This window comes from Lissotriton helveticus, chromosome 11 (genome assembly GCF_964261635.1).
Source record: "Lissotriton helveticus chromosome 11, aLisHel1.1, whole genome shotgun sequence".
In the NCBI taxonomy this organism is placed as follows: domain Eukaryota; kingdom Metazoa; phylum Chordata; class Amphibia; order Caudata; family Salamandridae; genus Lissotriton; species Lissotriton helveticus.
The window spans coordinates 853,167,870-853,192,401 of NC_136072.1; the positions used below are offsets into that span (position 1 = coordinate 853,167,870).

General features: G+C 45.3%; 1 protein-coding gene across 1 annotated transcript in view; it reads right to left on the reverse strand.

Annotated features, from left to right (window-relative positions):
• Positions 1-24,532, reverse strand: part of SRRM4 (serine/arginine repetitive matrix 4) — a 251,361-nt gene that overhangs the window by 48,513 nt on the left and 178,316 nt on the right. Inside the window, exons 7-8 of the mRNA XM_078667089.1 lie at positions 12,415-12,501; positions 4,785-4,944 (exon numbers count right to left, since the gene is read on the reverse strand). Of these exons, the coding sequence (XP_078523215.1) occupies positions 4,785-4,944; positions 12,415-12,501 (247 nt within the window). The remainder of the gene's footprint in view (positions 1-4,784; positions 4,945-12,414; positions 12,502-24,532) is intronic.

The following is a 24,532-nucleotide window of genomic DNA, read 5'->3' on the forward strand; positions in this document are numbered from 1 at the left end:
CTCACCCACGCACACAAGGCTCTCCACGACACGGGCCCGAAGTACCTCAACAGCCGCCTCACATTCTACACACCCACCCGCCAGCTCCGATCCGCCAGCCTCGCCCTCGCCTCCATCCCACGTATTCGCAAATCCACCGTCGGAGGAAGATCCTTCTCCTACCTGGCGGCCAAGACATGGAACTCCCTCCCCACTCACCTACGGCTGACCCTGGACAATCTCTCCTTCAGGAAACAACTCAAGACCTGGCTGTTCGAGCAGTAGCGACCCCGCCCCCCCATCCCCCTCTCAGCACCTTGAGACCCTGTCGGTTGAGTAGCGCGCTTTACAAATCTTGTTGATTGATTGATTGTAATTCTACTCTAATTCTAAATTTAAACATATATTATATTATTTAGTATCATTTCACTGCTATTTTTTCTTCTTATCAATCTTTTTTATGTATTATTGCTGGAGTAAACATGTGATGTATTGATTTCATGACATGTCATCTGTATTGTAAAATGACACCTTTATACTCTTAATAAAATCTTTTCTTAAACTGAAAAAAGAACACAACACAGGTCCAAGGTCACAAAAGCAGCATTAGAGGTCGCAAGTGGTCAAGCCAGGGGTAGCGGCTGTGACCACCCTCAACTCCTAACTGATATCAATGTATAATATATTCTACTACTTGGGCATGGATCTTTTTTAAAGGACATCCATGTTCTGCCCCCAAAAATGTAATTAAGTTACAGCAAATAATTCTTCTAAAGCACTCTTCTGCCTCTGAATTAGATTATTGATGCTAGTATTCATGTCACACAGAGAAGGGAAAGCTGGAAGGATAGTGTGATGTTAAGATGAGATATTCTTGGTCTTCTGGCAGTGTATGGTACAAATTTGGCTTCATGAACTCCAAATTTGTATTATCAAAAGTACATTATCTGGCGATGCTATGGGCATATACCACTTAGTGGTACTCTATTACAAAGGGGGCAGCAGTCCCTTGTACAATCTCTTCTGTAGCACAGATTGTGCTGGAACACTTGTATTGCTTGTGCGATCTTAGCCTGGCGTTCACTAAGTTTCATGGGGGCGTGGCCCATGCAAATGAGGAAACACTTTGCCGCTTCACCTGTGAAATATTATAGACATGGATGCAGAGGAAAAGGTGCTGTCAGGGGGCATACTAACTCGATGTCACAAGGAGGTGGCACTCAGGGAGTCCCATGACCCCAAACATCCCCTTGTTCAAATGCAGGGCAGTTAACTGCACATTGAAATTTGCACCTGCGGCTCCAAACAGTCGGTTTGCCTTTCATTAATGCCCTACACCCACACTTGGCACAAGTTTGAAGGGGGCAGCCCATTATCTGTAATAGGGCTTTTAATGCCCTGCATGCCCATTTAAAGGTGCAGACCATGGGCAGCACATTCTACCTGTGATATATATTGCCCAGAATTAGCAAGGCACACTCTACCAAACAGCTGTGGCTTTTAGAGAGAAAGCGTTACCGTCAGCACCTTTTCTGGAGTTAAAGGGCCTGGGAGAGGGGGTGAGCTAAAATCCTGATTAGACTTTGTGAAACATCTTTCACTTGCTAGAAACACAAAATGATCAAAGATATTAGTAACGCTGCCTGCTGTAAGCATTACATTCGTGGTTACAATTTCCAGATGTGAAGCCGAACTTAACCATGTTGTCTTTCACAGCTGATTCACTTCTAAGGTATTTCAGTACTGCAGTCTCAGTACCCTCCTAGCACCACTTATGCGCAACTGGCCAGTGCAAGATGACAGTGATAAAAGGACAGATGTCAGAGTAATGACAATTTACTCGTGATGGCACCACTGATTATCTTGGCCCTAAGGCTTTCCTCTCAATATAAATTCACCCACTCAGCCAAAGGTGAAAGACGAAGGTTTTCTCTCAAAGAGGCCTATTAGGATGGCGTCCGTCCGCCACCCCCGAGGTGGAGGGACCGTCCGCAGGGGCAGCGGCGGTCTCTCCGTTTGAATTAGGATGTGACCGCCACCCTGGCGGTCACATCCCGTATATTTGACATTGTGGCGGGTGCTGCTGTAAGCAGCACCCGCCGCAAAGTCAAATATGCATGCTGTGCATTTGCATGCACAAAGCGGCAGGCACCGCGCGGTGCCTGCCGCATTGTGCATGCAAATGCAGGGGGGTACCATAGGTATCCCCCATGTGCACCCCCCACCCACCAACACCCTGGGGGCTTGCAACTGGCCCCCCAAAACAAAAGACCACATGCTTTTCCACGGTGGAAAGCAGCCGTGGAAAAGCATGTTTCCGCCTGGATAGTAATATGGCTGGCGGTGTCTTGCAGACACCACCACCATATTTGCGTACACCCACCACGGATCAGCGGCGGCCGCCGCTGATCCCATCGCCATCGTAATGTGGCGGTTGGTGTTTTCCCTCACCACGGCAGTGAATCCGCATCCTCCAGGCCAGCGGTGGCTTCTGCCGGCCCGGAGGATGCGGATTCACCGCAATCCTAATCGGCCCCTAAGTATGTATCTACTTGGTTATAATTACTCTGTGCTGCGCTCATAGGAAATGATTTTAAAACTAGATACTAAAAATGTAACACTGTTACACGTGCACATTTGTAAAGCAAACCTTGTTTTCACAACTGAGAGATGTTCAGGTTACGAGTGGCTATGAAGCTGAATTTGTACCGGATTACCTATCTGTAATATCTTTAATAGATATTAATAAAAACAAAATATATATTGATTTTCGCAGTCAGCTCTGCTACAGTTTTAGGGACTAATGCTTTAGTATGGCTTTCAAGTAAAATACTCAATCCTTCGATGGAATCCGAGTCTCTGGTCCGATTAAACAGGTCTGCATGTGACCATATCAGAACTTGCACCCCCACATTCATCACTTTTATTGCAGTGTTTATAGGGGGCACTACTTTGGTAAGATACACACTTTCGGTTACTGTTTTCTAATTCTTCTTACAGGTGTCCACATAGGTAAGGCAATGCTGAAGACTTACCCAAGCTTTCTAATAAACGTTCTCGCATTTGTCAGTCCTGGAGGATATATTGACCAGTCACCCAAACAATTTCAGAATTTTTATAAATCTTTAAGGGGTTTTTGTGGGAAAATATTTCCTTGGGAAGATAGTTGTCAATATGCTCGTCATAATATTCTGCCAAACTAATAGGTGGACGTATTACAATCCCTATAGCAAAAGCTATTATCGTCTTGTTGGTAACACTCTTCAACACATATGTCTGATGCCTTTCTTGAGATGTGTTTCGCCTGCTTCCCGTTAAAATTAAGTTGTGTAACCTTTTTCCAGCAAGCTGTGAACCTGAGAAGTTGCATAGTGTAACTGAAAGCTAAACTAGATTAAGTATTTGCATTCAAGAGAATAAAAATAAAATTAAAACGTACAAATGTACAAAGAACAGTGTAATTGAAGGTATCATTGCAAATGTAAAATGTATAAGAGCAATAAATGTACAGCATAAAGAATAATCAAAGAGGGTTTACTATGGAACTGCCTGTTTCTTATGTACAAACACACCACAAATGTAGAACATGTACATTGACCTCAAACGTAACAACAGGCACGTGAGATCATGTCTCATGTGTCTATTGTCTGAATCTTGGTCAGAGGTCATAATCTTGTCAATTTCACCAGCTGCAATAGGGACTCTTGTTTTGCTCCTGGAATGACCTTGTCTTGGGGATTCTGCAGTCCATCACCTTTATGCTATCTGACAGGCCACTCACAAACCACCACATGTTCACTACAGCGAAACGGCACTTGTACCCAGAATTCCTCTGCTGTAGGTCACCAGAAGTGTCTCTGCGAAGATCTTAAATTGCAACGTATCCAAGTGTGCGGCGCCTGTTTGTTCTGTCCCTCCAAAGTCTGACCCTCTGAGCTTTAATGGGACACTGATCAATGTAAAGGCTCATTATTCTCATACAGACGTGCACATAAAATTATGTCAATATTTCAACCACACTAGAAGTCCAGTGCAGTTATTCCTGGCATCCAACACTCCACCCACTTTATCCTACCCATCTTCTTTCAACATTCTCACAAAAATATTTATGCCGATTGATGACCAGGTCCGACTTGCAGCAAGGTTGGAATCTTTACCCAAGATGTTGTCATGTTGAATTATCTGTGCATCTGACCAGACCCAATATTTTTGCTTTCTTTTTATCTATCACTGGGTTATAAGTGATAACATTGGAATCTATGGAGCCCTGAAATCGTATGAAAGCATCTTTGACATGATCAAAAGCCAGTCACTACTCCTAGGTTAGCAATGTATTCTTACGTCATTATCAATGGGAGGCCATATAATCAGAACTGAAGCCGAGTGTGCGTGACGTGTATAGATAAGGAAATTAAGGAGGGTTGCTTGTGCACACCTTCTGCTCTTGCTGAGAACTTATATGTTTGTCAATCAGCTTCTAGCATTTACCATAGGCCTGAGAAGTTGAGCTAGCTAACTTGTTTATTTTTAGGAGGGCAGAATGTAGAGAAGCCTTAGGGCATGGCAGTACACTAACTAATACTTGTACAGTGAATCGCCTTCATTAACAAGTTTGTTCCCTCTTTGGTAAAATACCCTGTGGGAGCCCCTCAATTTGACCACAATATCTGGTGAAAAATTGGCTGGAATTTTCCAAATACCAAGACAGGCTAAGATAGTCATCCCCATGGTGCCATTTTGTCATCTGTCTAAAAGTGTTTGAAACATATTTGCTAACACAAGTTGAACCATCACTCAGTACTTACTATGTCCTTAACAGAGGGACTGCAGATTTCGGGTGTCTGCATGGGTGAGCAGACTAACTGATCTTTTACCACGTTGCATTGCTCTTCAGTCGCCTTTAAGCTGTGGCGGGGGCGCCGCCGCTTCGATTTGTGACTTCTCTTCTGAGACTTGGCTGCAAGCCTTTGGAAGGAGAAATTTGAATAGTTACCTTATGGCAAAGATTTGTAAAGAATATTCTGAACATACAAAACTTTTTGACATAAACCATTGAGACTCTACCAACTTGACATCATGTTTACACCTAGGTCTGTTAGATCAGTGCCGTCTGTGGTGTTGTTGGGATGGACTCCTGAAGGATATTACTAGGTAGCTTCTGGAGGAATCATAAGATAAATTCTCTGAAGCAGGATGGGGACTGTAATAATGAAAAATATATTTCTATGAAGGTAAAACAATATTTGCATAATAAGGCTGGGATTTTCATCTGGACCACATCTTGGTGATACAGACAGGGGGGGCCAGCTTGTCAGCAACAATTTCTTTGAAACGTGTGCCAAGACTGAATTCTTTTTTGCTTCTCTAGAGGGTGGCTGGCACTGGACATGTCAGCGAGCTATCTGAGATGTGTTTGAAATAAGAAGCAGTATCAGTGGCTCAATTTGACAATGGACAATGCACACTTTCTTAAAAAATCTTCTCTGAACAATTGTGGAACAGCAAACACATTTATTGTCAGAAATTATCAAGCTAGAAATGATCATGCTTGTGTTGAGTCCCCGTGCCAGCTCCCCTTCCAACAGTTCTCCTGTCCTGCTTGCCTGCAGTCTGCTACCCTCTGCTTCCTGTCTAACTGCTGCCCTCTGTTTGTGCCTCCTCTGCTCGTTTCTTGCCCTGTTTTGGCTTTTTCTGCTTGTTTTTCTGCCCTCTGTTTTACCTTTCCTGCCTGTTTTTCTGTGCTCCATTTTGCCTTTTCCGCGTCTTTTTCTGTCCTCAGTCTTGTTTCTTCTGCTCTGTTTTGCCTTTTGTACTCGTTTTTCTGCCCTCTGTTGTCCCTTTTCTGCTAGTTTTTCTCACTTGGGTGTTGCCTTTTCTGCTCGCTCATTTTTCTGCCCTCTGTTTTACCTTTTTTCGGCTTGTTTCTTCCCTCCTCCCGCCAGATCCTCAAGACCTGTTGCAGGGGGAGCTGATACGACAGAGACCTTGCAACTCAGCACCCAGATACCCCCATGAATGACAGTGTTGCATTCTATAAATGTTGATTGATTGATTGTTGAAAACAAAGAAATGGAGTAAAAATGAATTTGACTATAGAAAAGTGGTGGGAGAAAAAATTGTGACTTCTAGCACTAAACTGCATCTTGGGCATAATAGTAGAACACAACTGTTGTGGATAGTTGGCCTCTTCACCCTACAAAAGACTGAAAACTTTTGTACACATACATGTTTAGGACTATAAATCACTCTTTTATTTACAGCAATCACAAGAACGAATGCAAGTAGTGCAAATCATGTTATGTGATTATCAAAGAAAGTAGTGTAGAACTAGATAAGAGCAGGGAAGTTGAGGTTTAGGTTTAGTGAAACAGTGCAAGGAGGTGTGGGTTAAAGGATCATTTTATTTTTCATCTAAACACATTCCGAATGGCGAACTTCAAATAACTCATTAACAGAGTCAAAATATGCCTGTAGAAGTATTCAATACATGGAGAACATGATTTCTCCAGCCAATTTGGGAAAAGAGTGTAAGCCCATATATAAACTAGTTAACTATTAATTCATATAACTGTGTACACAAAAAGTGTTAGTCGTGTGTGATGAAGAGCACTACATTGGAAACATCCCCAACAAATCCCATGTATAGTCAGAATCCAAGACATCCATCCACCTTTCAGGCATGAGGCTCAGAGGATCCCTCCAAAGGGGCACACACACACTCAGTCTCAAAGAATCTGCTTGGCCCAGTGCTCGCAGTCTAATCAGATCTTCATGCTATCCACTGATTAGTATGGAGATTCATCTGTGCACCTGTGAGAGGTACTGAAACCTGAGAGGACTGTGGCAGCATTCTTAGCAACCTCTGATAAAATGTGTTTTTGATCTCTACTGATGAAGGATAAAATCCAGAATCTTGCCTAGAGATGAAAAGCCCTACTTGAACCAACGTTGGTCAAATACTACTATTCAAGTAAGCACTATTTGTGAACGTCATTCACCATAATGCAAAGGGGCAAACTCTGCTGGGATGTGAGGCAGTGTGCTCCCATTCCCCTTCTATTTAGAAGGGCTCCCTTGAGCCAGTGAGCTGACAAGTTTCTGGAGATGCGCCTATGAGAGGTACTGAGACCAGAGAGGACTGTGGCAGCATTCTCAGCAACTCCTGATCAAGTTAGTTTTTGCTCTCTGCACATGATGGATATAATCTAGAAACACATGTGTCTAGAGATGAACAGCACTACCTGCACCAACTTTAGAGAAATACTACTACTACTCAAGTAAGCACTGTTTGTCAACTGCATTCATCATAATGCAAAGGGGCAGTAGCGTAACGAAACTTGAAGTGGCACCCTGTAAAGTACTTGGATAGGGCCCCCCTAAGATCCGTACCTAGTCAGGAGCGCTCGGGTCCACCTGTGCACAGTGCCGGAGGGGGCCCACAGGAGCTCGGGCCCCCGCACTTTGGGGGTTACGGGGGCTATTGTTACACCACTGCAAAGGGGTGAAGTCTACTGAAATGTGAGGCAGTGTGCTTCGATCCCTCTTCTACTCAGAGCAGTTCTTTCACAAAGCAATTGATGTCACTCCCTTTCAAAATTTGGCAGCCCTAACTCAGATATCGTTTCTCCAGACCTCATTCTCTATGCCTTCCAGTTCGAGTAGTAGTTTGATGTTTTGTTCCTAGAGATCTTGACTGGTCCACAATGCTGTTCAGAGCTGTTGCCTGTTATCCTCTCTAGATTGTCTGCTTTTGCACCAAACCAAGGGGCCGATTATGATTGCGGTTTTTCCGCATCCTCCGGGCCGGCGGAAGCCACCGCCGGCCCGGAGGATGCGGAAAAACCGCTGCAGAGCCTCCAAAGACCCACCGCCATATTAGGATGGCTGGTAGGTCTGGAATTCCGTCCGCAGCCTTTCTGCCGCGGTCGCCTTCCGACCGCGGCGGAAAAGCTCTAACATGGCTGGCGGTGTCTATCAGACACCGCCAGCCATATTAGGATGGTGTGACAGTCATGCTTTTCCGCGGCGGCTTTTCTGCCGTGGAAAAGCATACGGACTTTCACTTTGGGGGCCCGTTGCGGGCCCCCTGGGTGAAGGGAGGGTGGGGGGTGCACATGGGGGGTACCTATAGTACCCCCCTGCATTTGCGTGCTCAAAGCAGCAGGCACTGCGCAGTGCCTGCCGCTTTGTGCATGCAAATGCGATGCATGCATTTTTAACCTTGCGGCGGATGCAGCTTGAGGCTGCTCCCGCTGCAATGTTAAAGATAGAGGATGTGACCGCCACCCTGGCGGTCACATCCTAATATGCTCAGAGGGAACGCCGCAGCCCTTGCGGATGTTCCCTCCTCCTCAGGGGTCCGTGATCATAATCGGCCCCCAAGTGAGGTCACGCTTTAGCTTGGTGAAGCAGACTTTGAAGTTCTCCTGGATAGACCCAATGTCATTTTTTATATCTGTCAAGAATTGATGCATGTACACCTTGGTGACTTCCATCTTTCTTTTCTCTTGCTGGGTGGGAGGCTTGTCTGGTGAGGCACTCTGTAAGCGGGGATGATTGTCTTGTTTGTCTCTCTTGGGCTGTTTAAGTAGGAGCAGGTTCTTCACAGATGGAGCACATCTAGCCTGGTTAGCCTGGTTCCTTGAGGGATGGAACAATGAATGATCTCGGTCTGAGGATCAAGTGCAGGGGCCCCTGTTTGGTAGAGTGTGGCGCATGTGTAGCGTAGAGTGCAATGCTTCCCCCACACACCTCTGTGCCAATGAGTCTGGCCTTGGGTAATTCTGGGTTGCTGCTTGAGTTCACATGGCAGATGCAGAGACCTGGCACTACTTACCCAGAGCCTCAGCAGCTTTGGTCTCTGCATTAAGAGCTATAGGGTTTTTGACTGACCTTCGGCAGTAAGGAAGCCCCTACTAGTCCCTTAACCATGCTCCTGCCAATCATGGGGACCACAGGAAGTGTCTATTTTTGCTTCTGATTACCACAATTCATGGGGGCTAAGATCAGTGTCATCTGCACACCTCAGCCCTCACACCAGCCAGTCCAGTGCCTAGAAACAGGGCATCAGTGTTGATCTGTCTTAACATTCCGTTAGACTCCAGGACCACACAGCATCTTCCAGGTCTCAATTTCTGTGGCCACAAACATCTGGGCCAAGTTCAACCTGTCCTGCCTGCCTCTGTCGATTTGTGTGAAGTTGGTAGGCATCTAGTCCAGGCTTCCTTCACCTCCTGACCAGGGCAGTACATCCGTCACCTCACCTGTAGTCACTCCGATTTGGGAATTCATGCATGAGCTAACAACTCGGCTCAGCCCCCAAACCAATTAGTCCTATGTCAGGGTTTGCGACTTTGCCACTAGTTAGGCCGGGCCTCTCTCATTTGGCCATTACTGCTTGGTCTGGTGTGCCTCAGTGCCACATAGAGTCTCCCGTAGCCTGCCAGCCGTTGCTGAAGAGTTGGGCCTGATCAGTGGTGCTCACCGTTGTTGGTCCACATATTTCTAATGGCCCCTTAGCCCAGGCTCGCTCTACCTCTAGATGGATGGGGGTGAAGCTATTTCTGGCAGCTGATCTGCATCACTATGTGTGTGACAACAGAGCAGTGCTTTGTAGCCTCGATTCTCGTCTTCCATTGGCCCACTTCACACTTCCTTCTTTTTTTCAGATTCTGGGATATTCAGCTGGTCAATATTCTACAAGTTCACCAAGATCCACCCGTCCCCCTTGTTGGAGCGTTAATATCAGTGGATGGAGGACTATTTGTGAAGCAGTAGGAATCCACTTCTATGCCATTACTACACAACCTGTACCCCCTCAAAGTGCATACTTTTACAATACATCTAAACACCGTTCTTATGCAAAGAAGGCCTCGTCTCATGCTTATTTCAGGAATAATGACCACTGCATGGGGGGGGGTCACATTGTTCTCTAAATAAGATATATTAGTCCAGGGGTCTTCAAAGTGTGGGGCGCGACCCCCAGGGGGGCCGTGGAGTGATGGAAAGGGGGTCGCGCAATCCTGGTCACACTTCTGCCCAGGTCAAGGGATTCAGCCCCCCTCCTCCCCCGTAGTGTGTCTCAACTGGAGCTGCTGTGGGCTCCGCTGGGCTGTGTCTGCAGTCTTATCTCCAGCACAGCCCGGCACCCCTGAGTTTTTCACAGGTCGTTAAAGCACATTTGCATGTTTACATTCCTTTTGTAAACTGGTTACTGAGGCTTAGTTTTTCCCACAAGGGAAACAGGCTCAGGCCCCCTCCTCTCTCCCCCCTCCCCATGCTGCCTTCTCCTCTCCTCATCATTTTTCCCCCCACATTTCGTTTAAGGATTAATTTAAGCTACATCTATTTCCCCCATCCTGTAAATGAAGGCTCACCCTCAGTTCAGCAGCAGGGATGTTAAATTCTTCTGGCTTGAGAGGAAACTCGAGAAGGCAACCCACACAAGATGCCAGCCACATTCACGCAGACACACCTATGCATAACGAGAGGGCTATGAGCACGTCAGGAGGCCCGAGTGCTGAAAGCCAGGGAAGTCGCTCTACTTTCCAGACTGGGGGAGGGGCGCTGCTTTTAAGAACAGGAAGAAGGACCCTCTGATGCCATGGATCTGACACCCGGAGGGCAGCAAGGGTGGGCTCAGACATCTCATCTTAGACTTGGAGCTACTTGAACAATAATAGTTGTAATTTTAACGTGCATCGTACATTTAAATGCACCAATGTTTCCTTTTGCCTGTTGCAATTCGCGGATAATTCCTTCTGTCCACGATAATTCCTTCTTTACACTAGTTTGTACTCAGGGAAAGTGAAACATATCACAATCTCTTCACAAGCTGGAGGTTTAAAGCTTTTTTGGGGCTTTTTCTTAACATCCTCACATTGAAGGTAAGGGGGAGCTCTGAGGAAGGACAGAATGAAAATGCCCAGTTGGAAATGGATGGACGAATGAAGGATGGATGGATGGAAGGATAAAGGGTGGATGGATGGAAGGATAAAGGGTGGATGGATGAAGGATGGGCGTATGGATGGATAAAAGGTTGCATGGATGAATGATGCATGGATGTGTGAAAAGGTGGGGGGTGAATGATGCGTGGATGGATGTATGGATGAAAGGGTGGGTGGATGAAGGATGGATGTATGGATGAAAGGGTGGATGGATGAAGGATGGATGTATGGATGGAAGGATGAAAGGGTGGTTGGATGTATGGATGGAAGGATGAAAGGGTGGACGGATGAAGAATGGATGTATGGATGGAAGGATGAAAGGGTGGATGGATGAAGGATGAGTGGATGGATGGATGGATGAAAGGGTGGATGAATGATGGGTGAATGGATGGATGAAAGGGTGGGTGGATGAAGGACGGATGTATGGATGAAAGGGTGTATGGATGAAGGATGGATGTATGGGTGGAAGGATGAAAGGTTGGATGGATGAAGTATGGATGGATAAAAGGTTGCATGGATGAATGATGGATGGATGTGTGAAAAGGTGGATGGATAGATGGAAGGGTGGATGGGTAAAGGATGGATGTATGGATGGAAGGATGAAAGGGTGGATGGATAAAGGATGGATGTATGGATGGAAGGATAAAAGGGTGGATGGATGAAGGATGGATGGATGGATAGATGTGTGAAAGTGTGGATGGATGAATGATGGATGGATGGATGTGATGAGGTCTAACAGGCACATTTATGGTTGTCGATAGTTGTTGATGATGAGGAGTACCAGTTTCTAGAAACGTTTGTTGGAAGGGGGGTCCTTACGCCTAAAAAGGTTTTACAAGGGGGTCTCGGCATCAAAAAGTTTGAAGACCTCTGTATTAGTCATTCACCTCGGCCTCCCTCACTCATGGACTCACACACTCCCTGAATCACTGACTGTTTTTTTCTTTAGGCTACCACAGATTTTATTTGGTCTCCCAAAGCTATTCCCTTTATCTCTGCTCCCCTTCCAGCCCCCCCCCCTCTCCCGCATTAAAGAAGATGAAGTGAGATACATTTCTGGTGCTCAATAAGCTAAATACACAATTGCTGTATTGGTTTCTGCATATGTAGCTGACATAAATATTGTTATTGTTGAATTGATAGTAGGAGTTGTATGAGCCTTAAGCAATGAGCATTCATAAAAAAAAACATGAAAAACTAACCATGCTCAGAAAAACCTAATCATACTGATGTTTCGCATGAATGATCATATGTTTATAATGTAATCATATGGTGAATATATTATAATTATATCTGCGCCTCAAGGCAGCTAAATGTTGATTATCTATTAGCTGGCTGAAGAGTTTTGCTTAACTCCCCACTGAGCGTGAGCAATATTTGACCACATAGGAAACGTTAAGTAAGCGAGGTGGACTTGCAGTGCTGATGAGGTGAAAAGCCGGCTTAATGATACAAATATAAGAATGACAGATTCTGAGTCGAATCTTACCTGCTCTCACAGCTGGAGGATCGGGAGTGAGATCGTTCAGAGCGCCTGCGCCGGCGCCGATGGGATTTTCGTGGTCGGCCTCGAGAACTTTGAGATAAAAAAAATTAAAAAAGCACACATTGTTATTTGAGGTACAGTGTATACCCCAGGACAATAAATGGAAAAACAGACAACAACATTTCCGATTGTCAGCGATAGAGATGTCTTTTATAACACAACTATCAAATGATATCCTTTATGCATCACATTGCCATAGACACATACAATTTTACAATTTTTCCCTACATTTCTTGAAGTTAGGAGCTACATCTAATTTGCAGGTACAAAGGAATGTTTTGGAAAATCTTCAAGAGAAGGTTTTGCATTTTTAAAGAATGACAATATTTCCTTGTGGAAATGAGGTTAGGATCCGTCTAAAAACATCAGAAAATAATCAAAATTCAGTATTTTTGTAATAAAACACCTTTCTTGGTAAATGTGGTGAGCATCTAACTCATAGAAGTATAGCTGAGTAACAGTGATGTATTATGCCGAGGCGTTGAGAGTGATATCAAATAGACAACCACAGTAAAGCACGAGTTGTCTAAGATGTCATTCAGAACCCCAAGATGAAAAACACTGCCCTAATTCACTTTTAACCCATCCTTAATTTTATGTAATGCATGGTCCCAAAAAGCATCTGCCTCTGCTTTCAATCTCTATACAGGGACAGAGGAGCCTTGGGGAGTCATACATAACATGGCCTCGCCCCATGACCAAAATCTGGAAATACAGTACCTGCATCCTTTACTACCCATTTTCACGGCCTTCCTTCCCTCTCTTGCAGATGTGAGTTAGAGAGATTAATCACATGCATATTGCAGGAGTCTAGTAAAATGTATACATATGTCCCCTTTCAGACGAAGCTTTAATATTGTGCCCTCCCTCTCCCATCCAATAGTGTTTTTGGGGGTACGATCTTTATACGTAAAGTTTAAGAATTGTACAGTGTCCACAATAACTTGTTATTTGTTAAAGTTCAGGGAATCTGATTGCCTCTAGCTTTGTGCTATCTCGCTTCACTAAGGCAAGGCAGAGAAATGCCTCCTCATATGTATTGAGGGCTACAATATATTTAGTAGCGAAATCTATGGGGTGAGATTAATTTGTCTGTCAAGGATCTCTAATGTTGTACGTGTCACTTCCTCCCAAAAGGCTTGAATGATACCGGAGCCCCACAAGGTATGATAGAACCTCCTCATCCCCAGGCCACACTGAAATACTGAAGAGGAATCCCTGTTCATGCACCACAATCTTTGCTTCATGACGCATACCTGAGCTAGGCATGTCAATTGCATGTCGAAGCACCTTGCCAAGATAGCAATTTCCCTGGGCACCAGGAATGTCTCTCACCAATCTGCTTCTTCTAAGGGTTAAAGCTCTGCTTTACTTCTCTGAGGGCCAGATGTAGGTAATCCCAGTATACCGACTCCTAAATACCGAATCATACCGATTCGGTATTTAAGAACAGGTAAATGGGATGTAGGTCATTTTTCGTTAAGTTTCGGTAATTATCGAATCGGTATTTACCGATTCGGTAATTGCCATTCATTCCTATGGGCCTGGAGGCCCATAGGAATGATTGTCAATTACCGAATCGGTAAATACCGATTCGGTAAAAGGGGGAAACATTGAAGGGTGGCAGGGTGTCACTTTGACACCCTGTTGCACCCCTCAATTGGGTATGTTTGCAACATGGCACTGTTGGAAAAGCAAAAAAAATGATTTTTCAAATGTTTTCATTATTTACCACCAACTTCTAGTTGTTGGTAAATAACGAATCCTTAACTGAGGAATGCACTAACTTGAGTGCTCCCTACATCCTGGATTCGGTAATTTACTGAAACGGTATGTTAAGGATTCGGTAAAATACCGAATCCTACAAAAAATGCCACCTACATCTGAAAAACCCAATACCGGTCGGTAACGGCCGAAATTACCGAATTTCGGCCGTTACCGACCTGTATTTGGCTACCTACATCTGGCCCTGAGTATGTGGGTGGTGTGACTTTCACAGGAGAGATGTTTTCTATTCAATCCCTACCCCCTCTCCATTGATGTGCAATCCCAAGTACTTAAAACTATACAGCTATAACTTAATGGTGGAGCACCTGACCCACCTTTTACCCTCTTCAACTTTGCAGCTCGGGAACATGCTCAATTTGCTGCAATTTGACTCTAGTCTCGGAGAAGATTCCAAACTTGTACAAGACCTGTTGACCATACGGCCAGATTGTTCAGGATGACTAAGCTAGATGAGTGAGTTGTCAACATAAAAAGACACCTTATTCTCAAGGAAAGGATACCAGCGGAATCCTGGGACCCATTTGCCTAGGTGGCGCTGTACCGCCAATGGCTTAATTGTGAGAGCAAAGAGCAGTGGTGATAGTGGGCAGCCCGGTCAGATGCCATGCTGTATGGGAATAGGTCGGACAGGACACCATCACACCTGTGGCATGGGTCTCGTATATAGCAACCTGACACAAGAGATGAAATTTGGGCCATATTCAAATTAGAAAACTGAGGAAATAGGTAGTTCCATTGAAGGCTGTTGACGAAAAGGACTGCTAACTTGTCTCAAAAGTGCTTTAACAGAGCCAGTACATTGAATATAATAGCAAGCGGTCAGTATTTGCATAAAGCAACTTTAGTATTGAAGGACTAAGCATTGTATTACTGTAAGTAGCTGATTTGCAATTGCCTTCATTACGATTTTAGCCGCTGTATGCACCAACAAAGTAAGCCTATCAAAAGCACATTGGGATGCAGAGAAACTTGACTTTAGTAAAACAGCGATACCCGTTTCACATAGTGCTTAATTTGAGCCAGTGGTTGCTGGTGGGGGCCACCAGCACTTATTTTTCATGATCAGACGTTTCCTGAGAGCAAGAGAGAGAAAACCATACAAAAAGGGAAAAAAGGAGGAAGAGACCTAAAAGCAGTGCTTAATTTAGGCCTTCCGGTGCTCAGCACCGACACTTAACCATCAACACTGGCACTTTTCACGAGCACCAGTTAAGGACAGAATTAGAGCCAGATGTACGAGCAACAAAATTGCGGCTCGCAAATTGCGACACTTGTATTTAACACTGTTTGCGATTCCTAATGGGGTCGCAAATTATGAGACTCATTAATATTAATGAGCGTCTTGTAATTTGCGAGCCAATTGGGAATGACAGGCCCTCCCAGGTATGGTGGCCTGCTGGGCTCAGCCCTGCTCTTTGGACTGGGTAAGAGTGGTCTGCTTAATTCAGACACTCTGTTCATCACCACCCCCTTTTCTGAATCATCAATGGTTAGAGCGGCAGACCCTGATGCAAAGGTCTGGCCCGGGACCAGGGTTCAATTCTCGCCTCGGAGGCTCTTGGACTCAATCTCCCCGGACCTGATAATTCTCGCCTCGGTGCCTAGTCTAATCATGGGTTCCAGTCTGTGACTCTGGGCAATAGCTTGCTTAATCTCCACAATGGCCCCAGCAGCGCTTGGATGCCTGGCTCCACCTTGGGGGTGCCCAGGAGTGGACATCTCACAGGAAAGCCAGGAAGGGTTCCACAGCGGTATGAATACAGCGCTACGAGACCTCTGGGTAGAATGGCGCTATATAAATACAAACACATTTACAAGCAAACCACAGGCCTCTGTAGCGGGTGCATTAATCTGTAAACTGTAACCAGCCGCAGTGGTAGGCAAGCAGCTATGATCCATCTTTATTGAAGTTATCAAAAAATGTAGTTACATAGAGATTTCCTGACTGGCAGTTCATGTAACTGCTAATCTATATTAATGAGACTGGTGGAGTGATGTGCATGTTGCACCCAGATCTCGACTGAAGGTGCATCAACCCACGGAGTTGTCTTCCACAGACTGAAACTTGTTATTCACAGAGCTCAACCCTTCCCCTAATTTATTGCGGTTGGAGGCTGGCAGTCCTTAGCCTGCTGCTTGCACACAGTGCCCTGCTGCACCCTGTGTCACTCTACACTGTGCTGCCCAACCCACAAATGTAAGTCACAGTCATTTATGTATTTTTATATAGCGCAAACTTCACTCAGAGGTGACAGAGAGCTTCAAATAGAGCAACGTAAATTACATAAGGAATGAGAGTAAGCATGGACGTATGTAAAACGACTTAAAGGTACAACAGCTACTCGTGGTGAGAGTCACAGATTAACAAGTTACAGATTCACTCAAGATTACACGATAAGGAAAGGTGGAGCGATTAGGGTTATACAAGTACAGAATACATATTTACAAAATTGAGATGGATGGTCCTAGTAGCTCTAATCAGTGTCATGAGGCTTTTAGGGTCAATACCTGATATGAGGGACGTGTGCTGGGTGGGAAGCTAGGCCAGGTGAATTATTGATAGAAGTGTCTTTGGAAGAAAAGAGTTTTAAGATCTGTTTTGAAAATCGGGAAAGAGGCGGTGGTCCCAGGGTTTGGCTCTCTTCATACAGCGCACACTGTACTCCATGTTTCCAGGGACTGGGGGAATTTTTATACTCCATTCAAAGCAATACTTTACACTCACACTCATATGCCCAGGTGAAAAAGAAGTAATTTCGATGGGATATTTAAATTGTATGACATGAAGGTTTTAATACAGTAACTTATTAATACTCAAGTAGATGTTAGTTATTTTATCAGTGTGGTAACAATGTTGGGATGAACTTGCCCATTCCAGATTCAAACAAGTAAACCAGAAGATTATGTTCTGCGCCGAAGCAGGTGCCTTCACCTGCTGAGCTATTTCACCAGAGAAAATGGAATGCTTTAACTCTCCATTTGAGATCCACTGAGCTATATTTACTTTTAAAACGCTGAGAGGCTGAGAGGGCCTCAGCAATGAGACACTAAACCACATTTCAAGTCAGGATAGAATGATATTGTACGAGCTTCCTGGTCTACTCTATGGGGAATTCATGGAACATAACATGTGCATTTATAAAGCACATGTTAACCTTTGGGTCTTTTAGTGCATATGCTCATTGCTACCCAACAGTACTCATTTTAACCCCTTCCGTGCGGGGCACGTTCAGCGGACGTCGCGTGCACTACCTCGTTAGTGCTGCACACGTCCGCTGAACGTTCCGGCCCCGCCCACGCAATAGAACGTTCCGCACCAGCGCAGAACGTTCGGCGCAGCGTAGGGGTTAACAAACCTTGAAAAGATGAAAGGCTGAGTGGAGTGACCTGCCGGGTTTGAACCTGTCACCATGAGGTCAAGGACAGTTTTTTGGAGTGAATGCATTAACCCACTGAACCAGAATGTATTTTTGTTCAATTCCCTTTTAACTCAATAGATCTATTTGTTGTAACTTGATTGTTGCCTCTCCATTCTCTTAGTCATATCTTCCCTACTGCTCAGCCAGGATGAGTGTTGGAATGTGGGGTGATGTCATGGAATGCTTGCGTGCCTGGTGATGTGCTGAGTGTTCGTTGGTGTGTGTGGGCTGAGCAGCAGGGAGGCTGCTCCTGGTGGGGTTATCAGCTATCTACTTACCATCTTATTTACCATCTTCATCTTTTGTAACTGGAACAATAAACCACCTTGTTGTAACCTACTACAGTGGCTACATTTGGACTTCTTCTACCCACAACAGTATTTAACTCCCTCTACCCAGGGTTTACCATTCAGTTGCACTAGTGAGCATCACCATGCAATGCATCTGTTTTCTTAAATGATGCTCTCTCAAGCACTGTGAACACCTCACTACTGGCGTAAAAGTGCTTGTGGAGGTCAGTGTTCAGCGTTAGTGCACTATATTGGTCTGGGCTGAAGCGCCTTCTGAGAACTCTGCGACTGTTTCTTTATTGAGACACTAGTGCATGCCACAGACACACAGGATCATTGTGAGATCTTGGTGCATGTTTCAGCACTTTAAGTCGAGGAAACTGTGTAAGTCAGCACAAGAGAGCATTATGGAGGCATGCCATGTCTTACACCTGGCATGATACTGATCCATTCATGGTGCAGGCGTTCTGATTGTGCAAGTGCCGTTGCATAGTGCAGGTCTGGACAGATGTGCATTGTGAGAGTTTTGGCATTACGTTGTATTTTTGCGGCCTGCTCAAGACTAGAGTTCAGGATGTTGCACATTGCCAGTGCCAGGCACAGTGACCTGCACAGTCACCGCCTTTTGATATGCATCCTGCATGTGCTGGGGAACCGTGGCTCCATTAGGCCCACGCTCAACTCCACCAGCTGCAGAGAATTCAAAGCTGATCACTCTGCCAGGGTGTATCTTACTCTGGTGCAGCAGGTCAATCAATCAATCAATCAATCAATCAATCAATCAAGTAATTTGTAAAGCGCGCTACCTACCCGCTAGGGTCTCAAGGCACTGGGGGGGGGGGGGGGAGCTGCAGTCAGTGGTCGAAGAGCCAGGTCTTGAGCAGTCTTCTGAATGCCGGGAGGTCTGTAGTCTGTCGTAGGTGGAGGGGGAGGGCGTTCCAGGTCTTGGCGGCGCGGTGGGAGAAGGATCTGCCCCCGGAGGTGGTTCTGTGGATGTGCGGGACGGCGGCCAGGGAAAGGTCGGCGGAGCGGAGTTTCCTGTTGGGTGCGTAGAAGGAGAGTCTGCTGTTGAGGTAGGCTGGGCCGGTCTTGTGGAGTGTTTTGTGTGCGTGGATCATGAGTTTGAAGGTGATTCTTTTGTCGACGGGGAGCCAATGCAGGTCTCTCAGGTGGGGGGTGATGTGATCTCTGTGAGGGACGTCTAGGACCAGGTGTGCGGAGGCGTTCTGGATTCTTTGGAGTCTGCTGATGAGTTTGGCCGGGGCTCCGGCGTAGAGGGCGTTTCCGTAGTCGAGTCTGCTGCTGATAAGGGCGTGGGTGACTGTTTTCCGAGTGTTTGTTGGGATCCATCTGTAGATCTTGCGGAGCATACGGAAAGTGCGGAAGCATGAGGAGGAGACTGCGTTGACTTGGTTGGTCATGCTGAGCGTGGAGTCGAGGATGATCCCTAGGTTGCGTGCGTGGTTGGTCGGTGTCGGGGGGTTCCCAGGGAAGGAGGCCACCAGGAGTCATCCCAAGCCGATGGGTTGGGCCCAAGGATGAGGATCTCCGTCTTGTCCGAGTTCAGCTTGAGCCGGCTTGCCTCCATCCAGTCGGCGATGGCCTTCATCCCCTGGTGCAGGTTGGATTTGGCGATGAGGGGGTCCTTGGTGAGGGAGAGGATCAGCTGGGTATCGTCGGCGTAGGAGATTATGTTGAGGTCGTGTAGTCTGGCGATGCGGGCGAGGGGGGCCATGTAGACGTTGAACAGCGTCGGGCAGGTGCTGTTACACCGGGCCTAGAGGCCCGAAGGGGGCAATGCACCCTAGATATTGCTTTATTTTGTCATTCAAACGTCTTTGCACTAGAGCCCATGACACCACTGCCCTCAGCCAGCCTCACCTAGGGACATTTTAAGGATTTTTGGAACCCTGGGCCAAACATATTTTGGGGGCGCCTGTTCGGAACACCTTTGAAATTGTGATCCGATTTCAACACTTTATTTGTTTTTTATTTCAAAGTATTTTATAAAAAAATTTTATAAGCAAAGGCATTAGCATTTCTGTTACAAGGTTAGCCAATCGCGGTTTGTACAACAGCGTCTTGAGATACTTTGGCACATGTACTTAGCTAACCCCACATGACGTAATTTGCTCATGCCCTCTTTGGCCAGGTCACTAACAGTGCACAGGTGCACTTGTCCAAATTCTAAATGTGTTTACATCTAATATTCAGGGATAGTGAGGTGTGTTTTCAATATTTTAACACAACAGGGGCTCTCTCATATTACTGCAACTAATCACTGTGACACCCTCCCATTTCTCAGTTGTGAGGTCCTGTTTTGGTGTAAAAGAAATATAAACACATTTCTCTGCAAAATGTCTGCAATAGACTCACACACATCACCTACACTAAACATAAAGAAAAAACGGTATTTACAATAATCTGTTTAAGAATATCAGTGCAACACCTGAACGGCTGGGGCCCTGGGCAAGACTCCACTTTGCCCCTGCTTTAAGAACTTACTGCAACACCGTCATATTAAAGAGCAGCAGTTCTAGCGCCCACTGTCCTTACAGGGTCATCGCTCTATGACTGGCAGGAACAAATAGTGCTTTGAGGTAGTTGTGCCAGAGACTGAGCGCCCTTTAAAGTCCCAATGCCATAGAAGATGCCCTCTAGAGTTAAAATGCCAGGGAGATATTTCACTTTAACTTTCAAGTGCCAAAGTAGCTTGTATTCATCCTGCGCCCTGAAGAGCTATCATTTCTTTCCACTGCTGCTTCCTTTCTCAAGGTCAGGCAGGTCAGCTTGTTAGGTAAAACATGTAATTTATTATCTCTAGTGGATCATCTAGATAGTGTGTGTCTGTTTACTGTGCAGGGCACGATCCGTGGGATGTCTATCGATTGAACGTTGACCCAAAGTCTGCAGCCGAGGAATGTCCTCTAAACATCTAATGATGTGACCTGAGGCCGCGTTCCAGGGCAGCATGGAGCTCATTGAGTCCCAAGAGTTTTATCAACTTCCCAAGATTCTCCCTAGTGGGGGTACTCTAGGCTTGCGGTTATTTGAATCCATCTATATTGCAAGCAGGCACGAGGTTAGCATGTAAATATGGAAACTCAAATTCTCCATATAGACTGCAGATGATGCATGGCCTGGAGACAAAAAGCCAGGGTACAGCAACTCTGCTGTGTTTGAGTCTGCCTAGTCTGTGGTAGGCCAGAGTTACCCCATTTCCATATAGGGTGTGTGTTGACACAATGCACACCCAGGACCTCTTCAACAAGAAAATGAAGTAGTGTGGTGCCGCAAGCCATTTAGCTGCACGAGCTGTGTCATTTTCAAAGTATAGGGACACGTCGTATTGTTAGCTGCCATGTGCCAGTGCAGGCACCCTTGCGTCAGTTTGCAAGGGTACCTATGCTGCAGAGGTGATTGATTTTCTGCAGTACGGGACACATTCCTGTGCAAAAACAATAATTAATGGCATTTTCCTCTTTACATGCATGTTGCATAATGCAGCACCCATAGAAATAGGAAACAATGAAGAGAAATAAAAGTATTCCCCTGGGAACACATAGGATTCTAACACATTCACAGTTTTACAAAATGTTGTAAATCTAGGAATGCGTCAAGTTCCATGGATGTTGTGTGGGAACACCCACAGTATCACCCTTGGAACGCCCCTTTCATGCAGAATAATACATGCAAGGGGCTATATTTACAAGCTCATGAAAAGTCACGCAGGGTAAATTTACGTGGCCTTGTAAATATGGGCAAACCCACCAGTGCATCAAAAAAAGAGACCCACCTGCAGGGCAATGGGCTTGTAAATAAGCCCCCCAGGCTTTGGGTGGCAGCCAGTGGGTTACTGCACGCTGTCTCAGCCTCAGTCTGACTGGACTTGGTGGGGGCTCCAAGGCAAATTTCGTAGAGCGCAAATGAGGCCAGGCTTGATGTGGACTCGTTCTGAATTGGTCCAATTGACACTGGTGAGTGGGCCTAGTTGGAAAGGTTAAGGATACAAGGGACAGATATGACAATTTCTCTTTCAGGTGGGAGGAGCAGCATACAGGGGTAGGCAGAGCCCACCTCGTCCCAGCTCAGATCGTATTTTTACCCACACACAAAGCATTTGGGACCCCTCTCTAGAGAGAATGAAGAGACACAGAGATAGATCACAGACATTAGATTCAGTGGGGGAGTGCAGAGTTGGGAGCTCCCCACTCACGCCCAAGATGGGGTGCAGCCCTGTGGGGAAAGTGGGGTCATGTGTCACACCCCTGGAGGAAAGGTCAGGGATTTAGAGATCAATGAGGTATAGAGAGAAGAGGTACCACACGATAGAGCTTCAGAGAGAACGAAAGCGAGGGGAAGATGAGCTAAAAATATAGGAAACAGGTAGAGAGAGAGAGAGAGGCAAGGTACACAGGGGGACGTAACATGAACAGTAAGTTAGAGGGAGGTAAAGATGGATGTAGATAGGAGCAGGACCAGGAAAGGAGAGAGATGACAGAGCAAAATTTAAGTGAGTAGAGAAAGAAAGATAGGTAGAAATGTAGGCAGTGGTTAGGTAGTTACTGTTAGAGATTCAGACATTGAGGGCAGCAGAGAGACTGAGAGAGGTTGGGACAGAGAAAAAGGCAGAGCCACCTTGGAAAATCGGAGCCCTGAATATTGTCCACTTTGACCAAGCCTTAAAATGGTTCTGAGGTTCTGACCACCAAATTGACTGCCTTGAATATGTGTTTAGTTTTGAACTTGTAAATCTTCTGCAGTCTCTTTCTGCTGGAAATGTACTATTGACTAATAGGGTGATTTGTAGTATGCTTTAGTTTGGAGCACATATTGACCAACTTGCAGTATGAGAGATCAAAGGGATTGAGTAATTTCTTTGATCTGCACGTTTGCAATGATTTCCCCTTAATTAACCAGTTGCATTGAGATCGGATCTGTTTCATTAGTATTCTAATGAGAACCAAGGTAGTCAGGGGCTTTTAGGAATTAACAAAATGTGTTTATAGTTTGGTTTTCCCAAACAAACTTCTCCATGTGGTCATTAGCAGACTTTAAACACATTTCTGATGACAAATGATCCCTATTATGCACAGAAGAACAGTAGTGATATAGTCAGCTCCCATTATGAATACTATTATTAATTCGTGTAGGTTTAAAATCCCTTTGTGAACTCTTGGAAACACTCTGAAAGCTAGTTATATGCAATACTCTTAGTCTGCTGTCTACACTACAATCCTAAATCATTGCTATTTTCTATCCGCTGCCCACCAATCCTATGAAGACCTCTTCTAATCTCTGTTAGAACATTGGAATGTTGGGTGCTCCATTGAAGATAAAGAAGCAGCTGAGGTCCAATAATGGCTGTTTTGGACCACCTGCTCTAGCATTCCAATGCTAGTCTTTCTGCTTCTCCCTGTTTAATTTGTAACTCTCAACCCCCAGCGGGTGGAATGCTTTAACAGCGTTAGGGCTCTTCTGCCTCAGGCTATGGGGCTGTTGAAGGCCTTCTCGCTCACATTATAGGCCCTTGCCTCAGACTCATGCCTATAACTCAGGTTCAGAGGCTTTAACAACAGGTGTAGGCCAATGCAGTGGCCTAGAATTACACCCACAATTGCTTTTGTTATAATTCATTAACCTTATTCAGCCTCTTCGATATTGTAACTTGCACAAAGACAATAGTAGAACATCTTTTTCTTTGTGTTGAACTTTTCAACCAGGCGCCAAGCACAAGTGAGGAATAACCCCAGATTGTTTGTTGTCATCATTGGCAAAGCCACGTGACGATTGTCACATGATATTGATAAATTGGAAGATAAGTTAGTTCTGTAGCTACATAAAAGAAGCCAGCATGTTTTCAATGGTTAGATTATGGTAGATTTGAAAGAATTTGTTACAAAAAATAAGTGGATGGGACAAAGATGTATTTAATAGTTGCCTCAAACCTCCTACTGCTGGCATTGCACACTACTGATACCGTCCCTATTGTGCATTCCTTTCCCCGAAACAGTTTTCATGCCAGTCTTGTGTACTGTACACACTTAATTAATCTCCCACTAGATTTCTTCATCAGCACTGCATAGACACCAATATATACACTGTGCAATTTGTTCAGCGTAAAAAGAATTCTGCATTTATGTTGTGATTGATCCAGAGTTGTTTTTATCTGGTGGTAGCAACTTATGTAGTGCTCGCTTTCCTACTGCATTCTGGTATTTGTAGTCCAGACAGAGTAATGAATGCTAAACTACAATTACCAAAGTTAAATTAAGTAAAACATGACTGGATGAGTTACGTCCATAGGTTAACATGAGAGCTCCTATTTGTCTTGTATTGGGTTCTAAATCTAAATCTGAAGATGGTTGGACCACTTCTGATTTGTCGGCGGTATCCACATCAATGACCGATTCAGCTGGTGGCACTCAGGAGTGAAAGTGCTGGCTTTACCGCACCTGGTGCATATCAATCAGTGAGAGGCAACCCAGTGTTTCTCCTGGCTTTTAGCTGAGTTGGGTCCTGGGAGAAGCCTAGTAAGGCACTGGTACCACTTCACCTTTCACT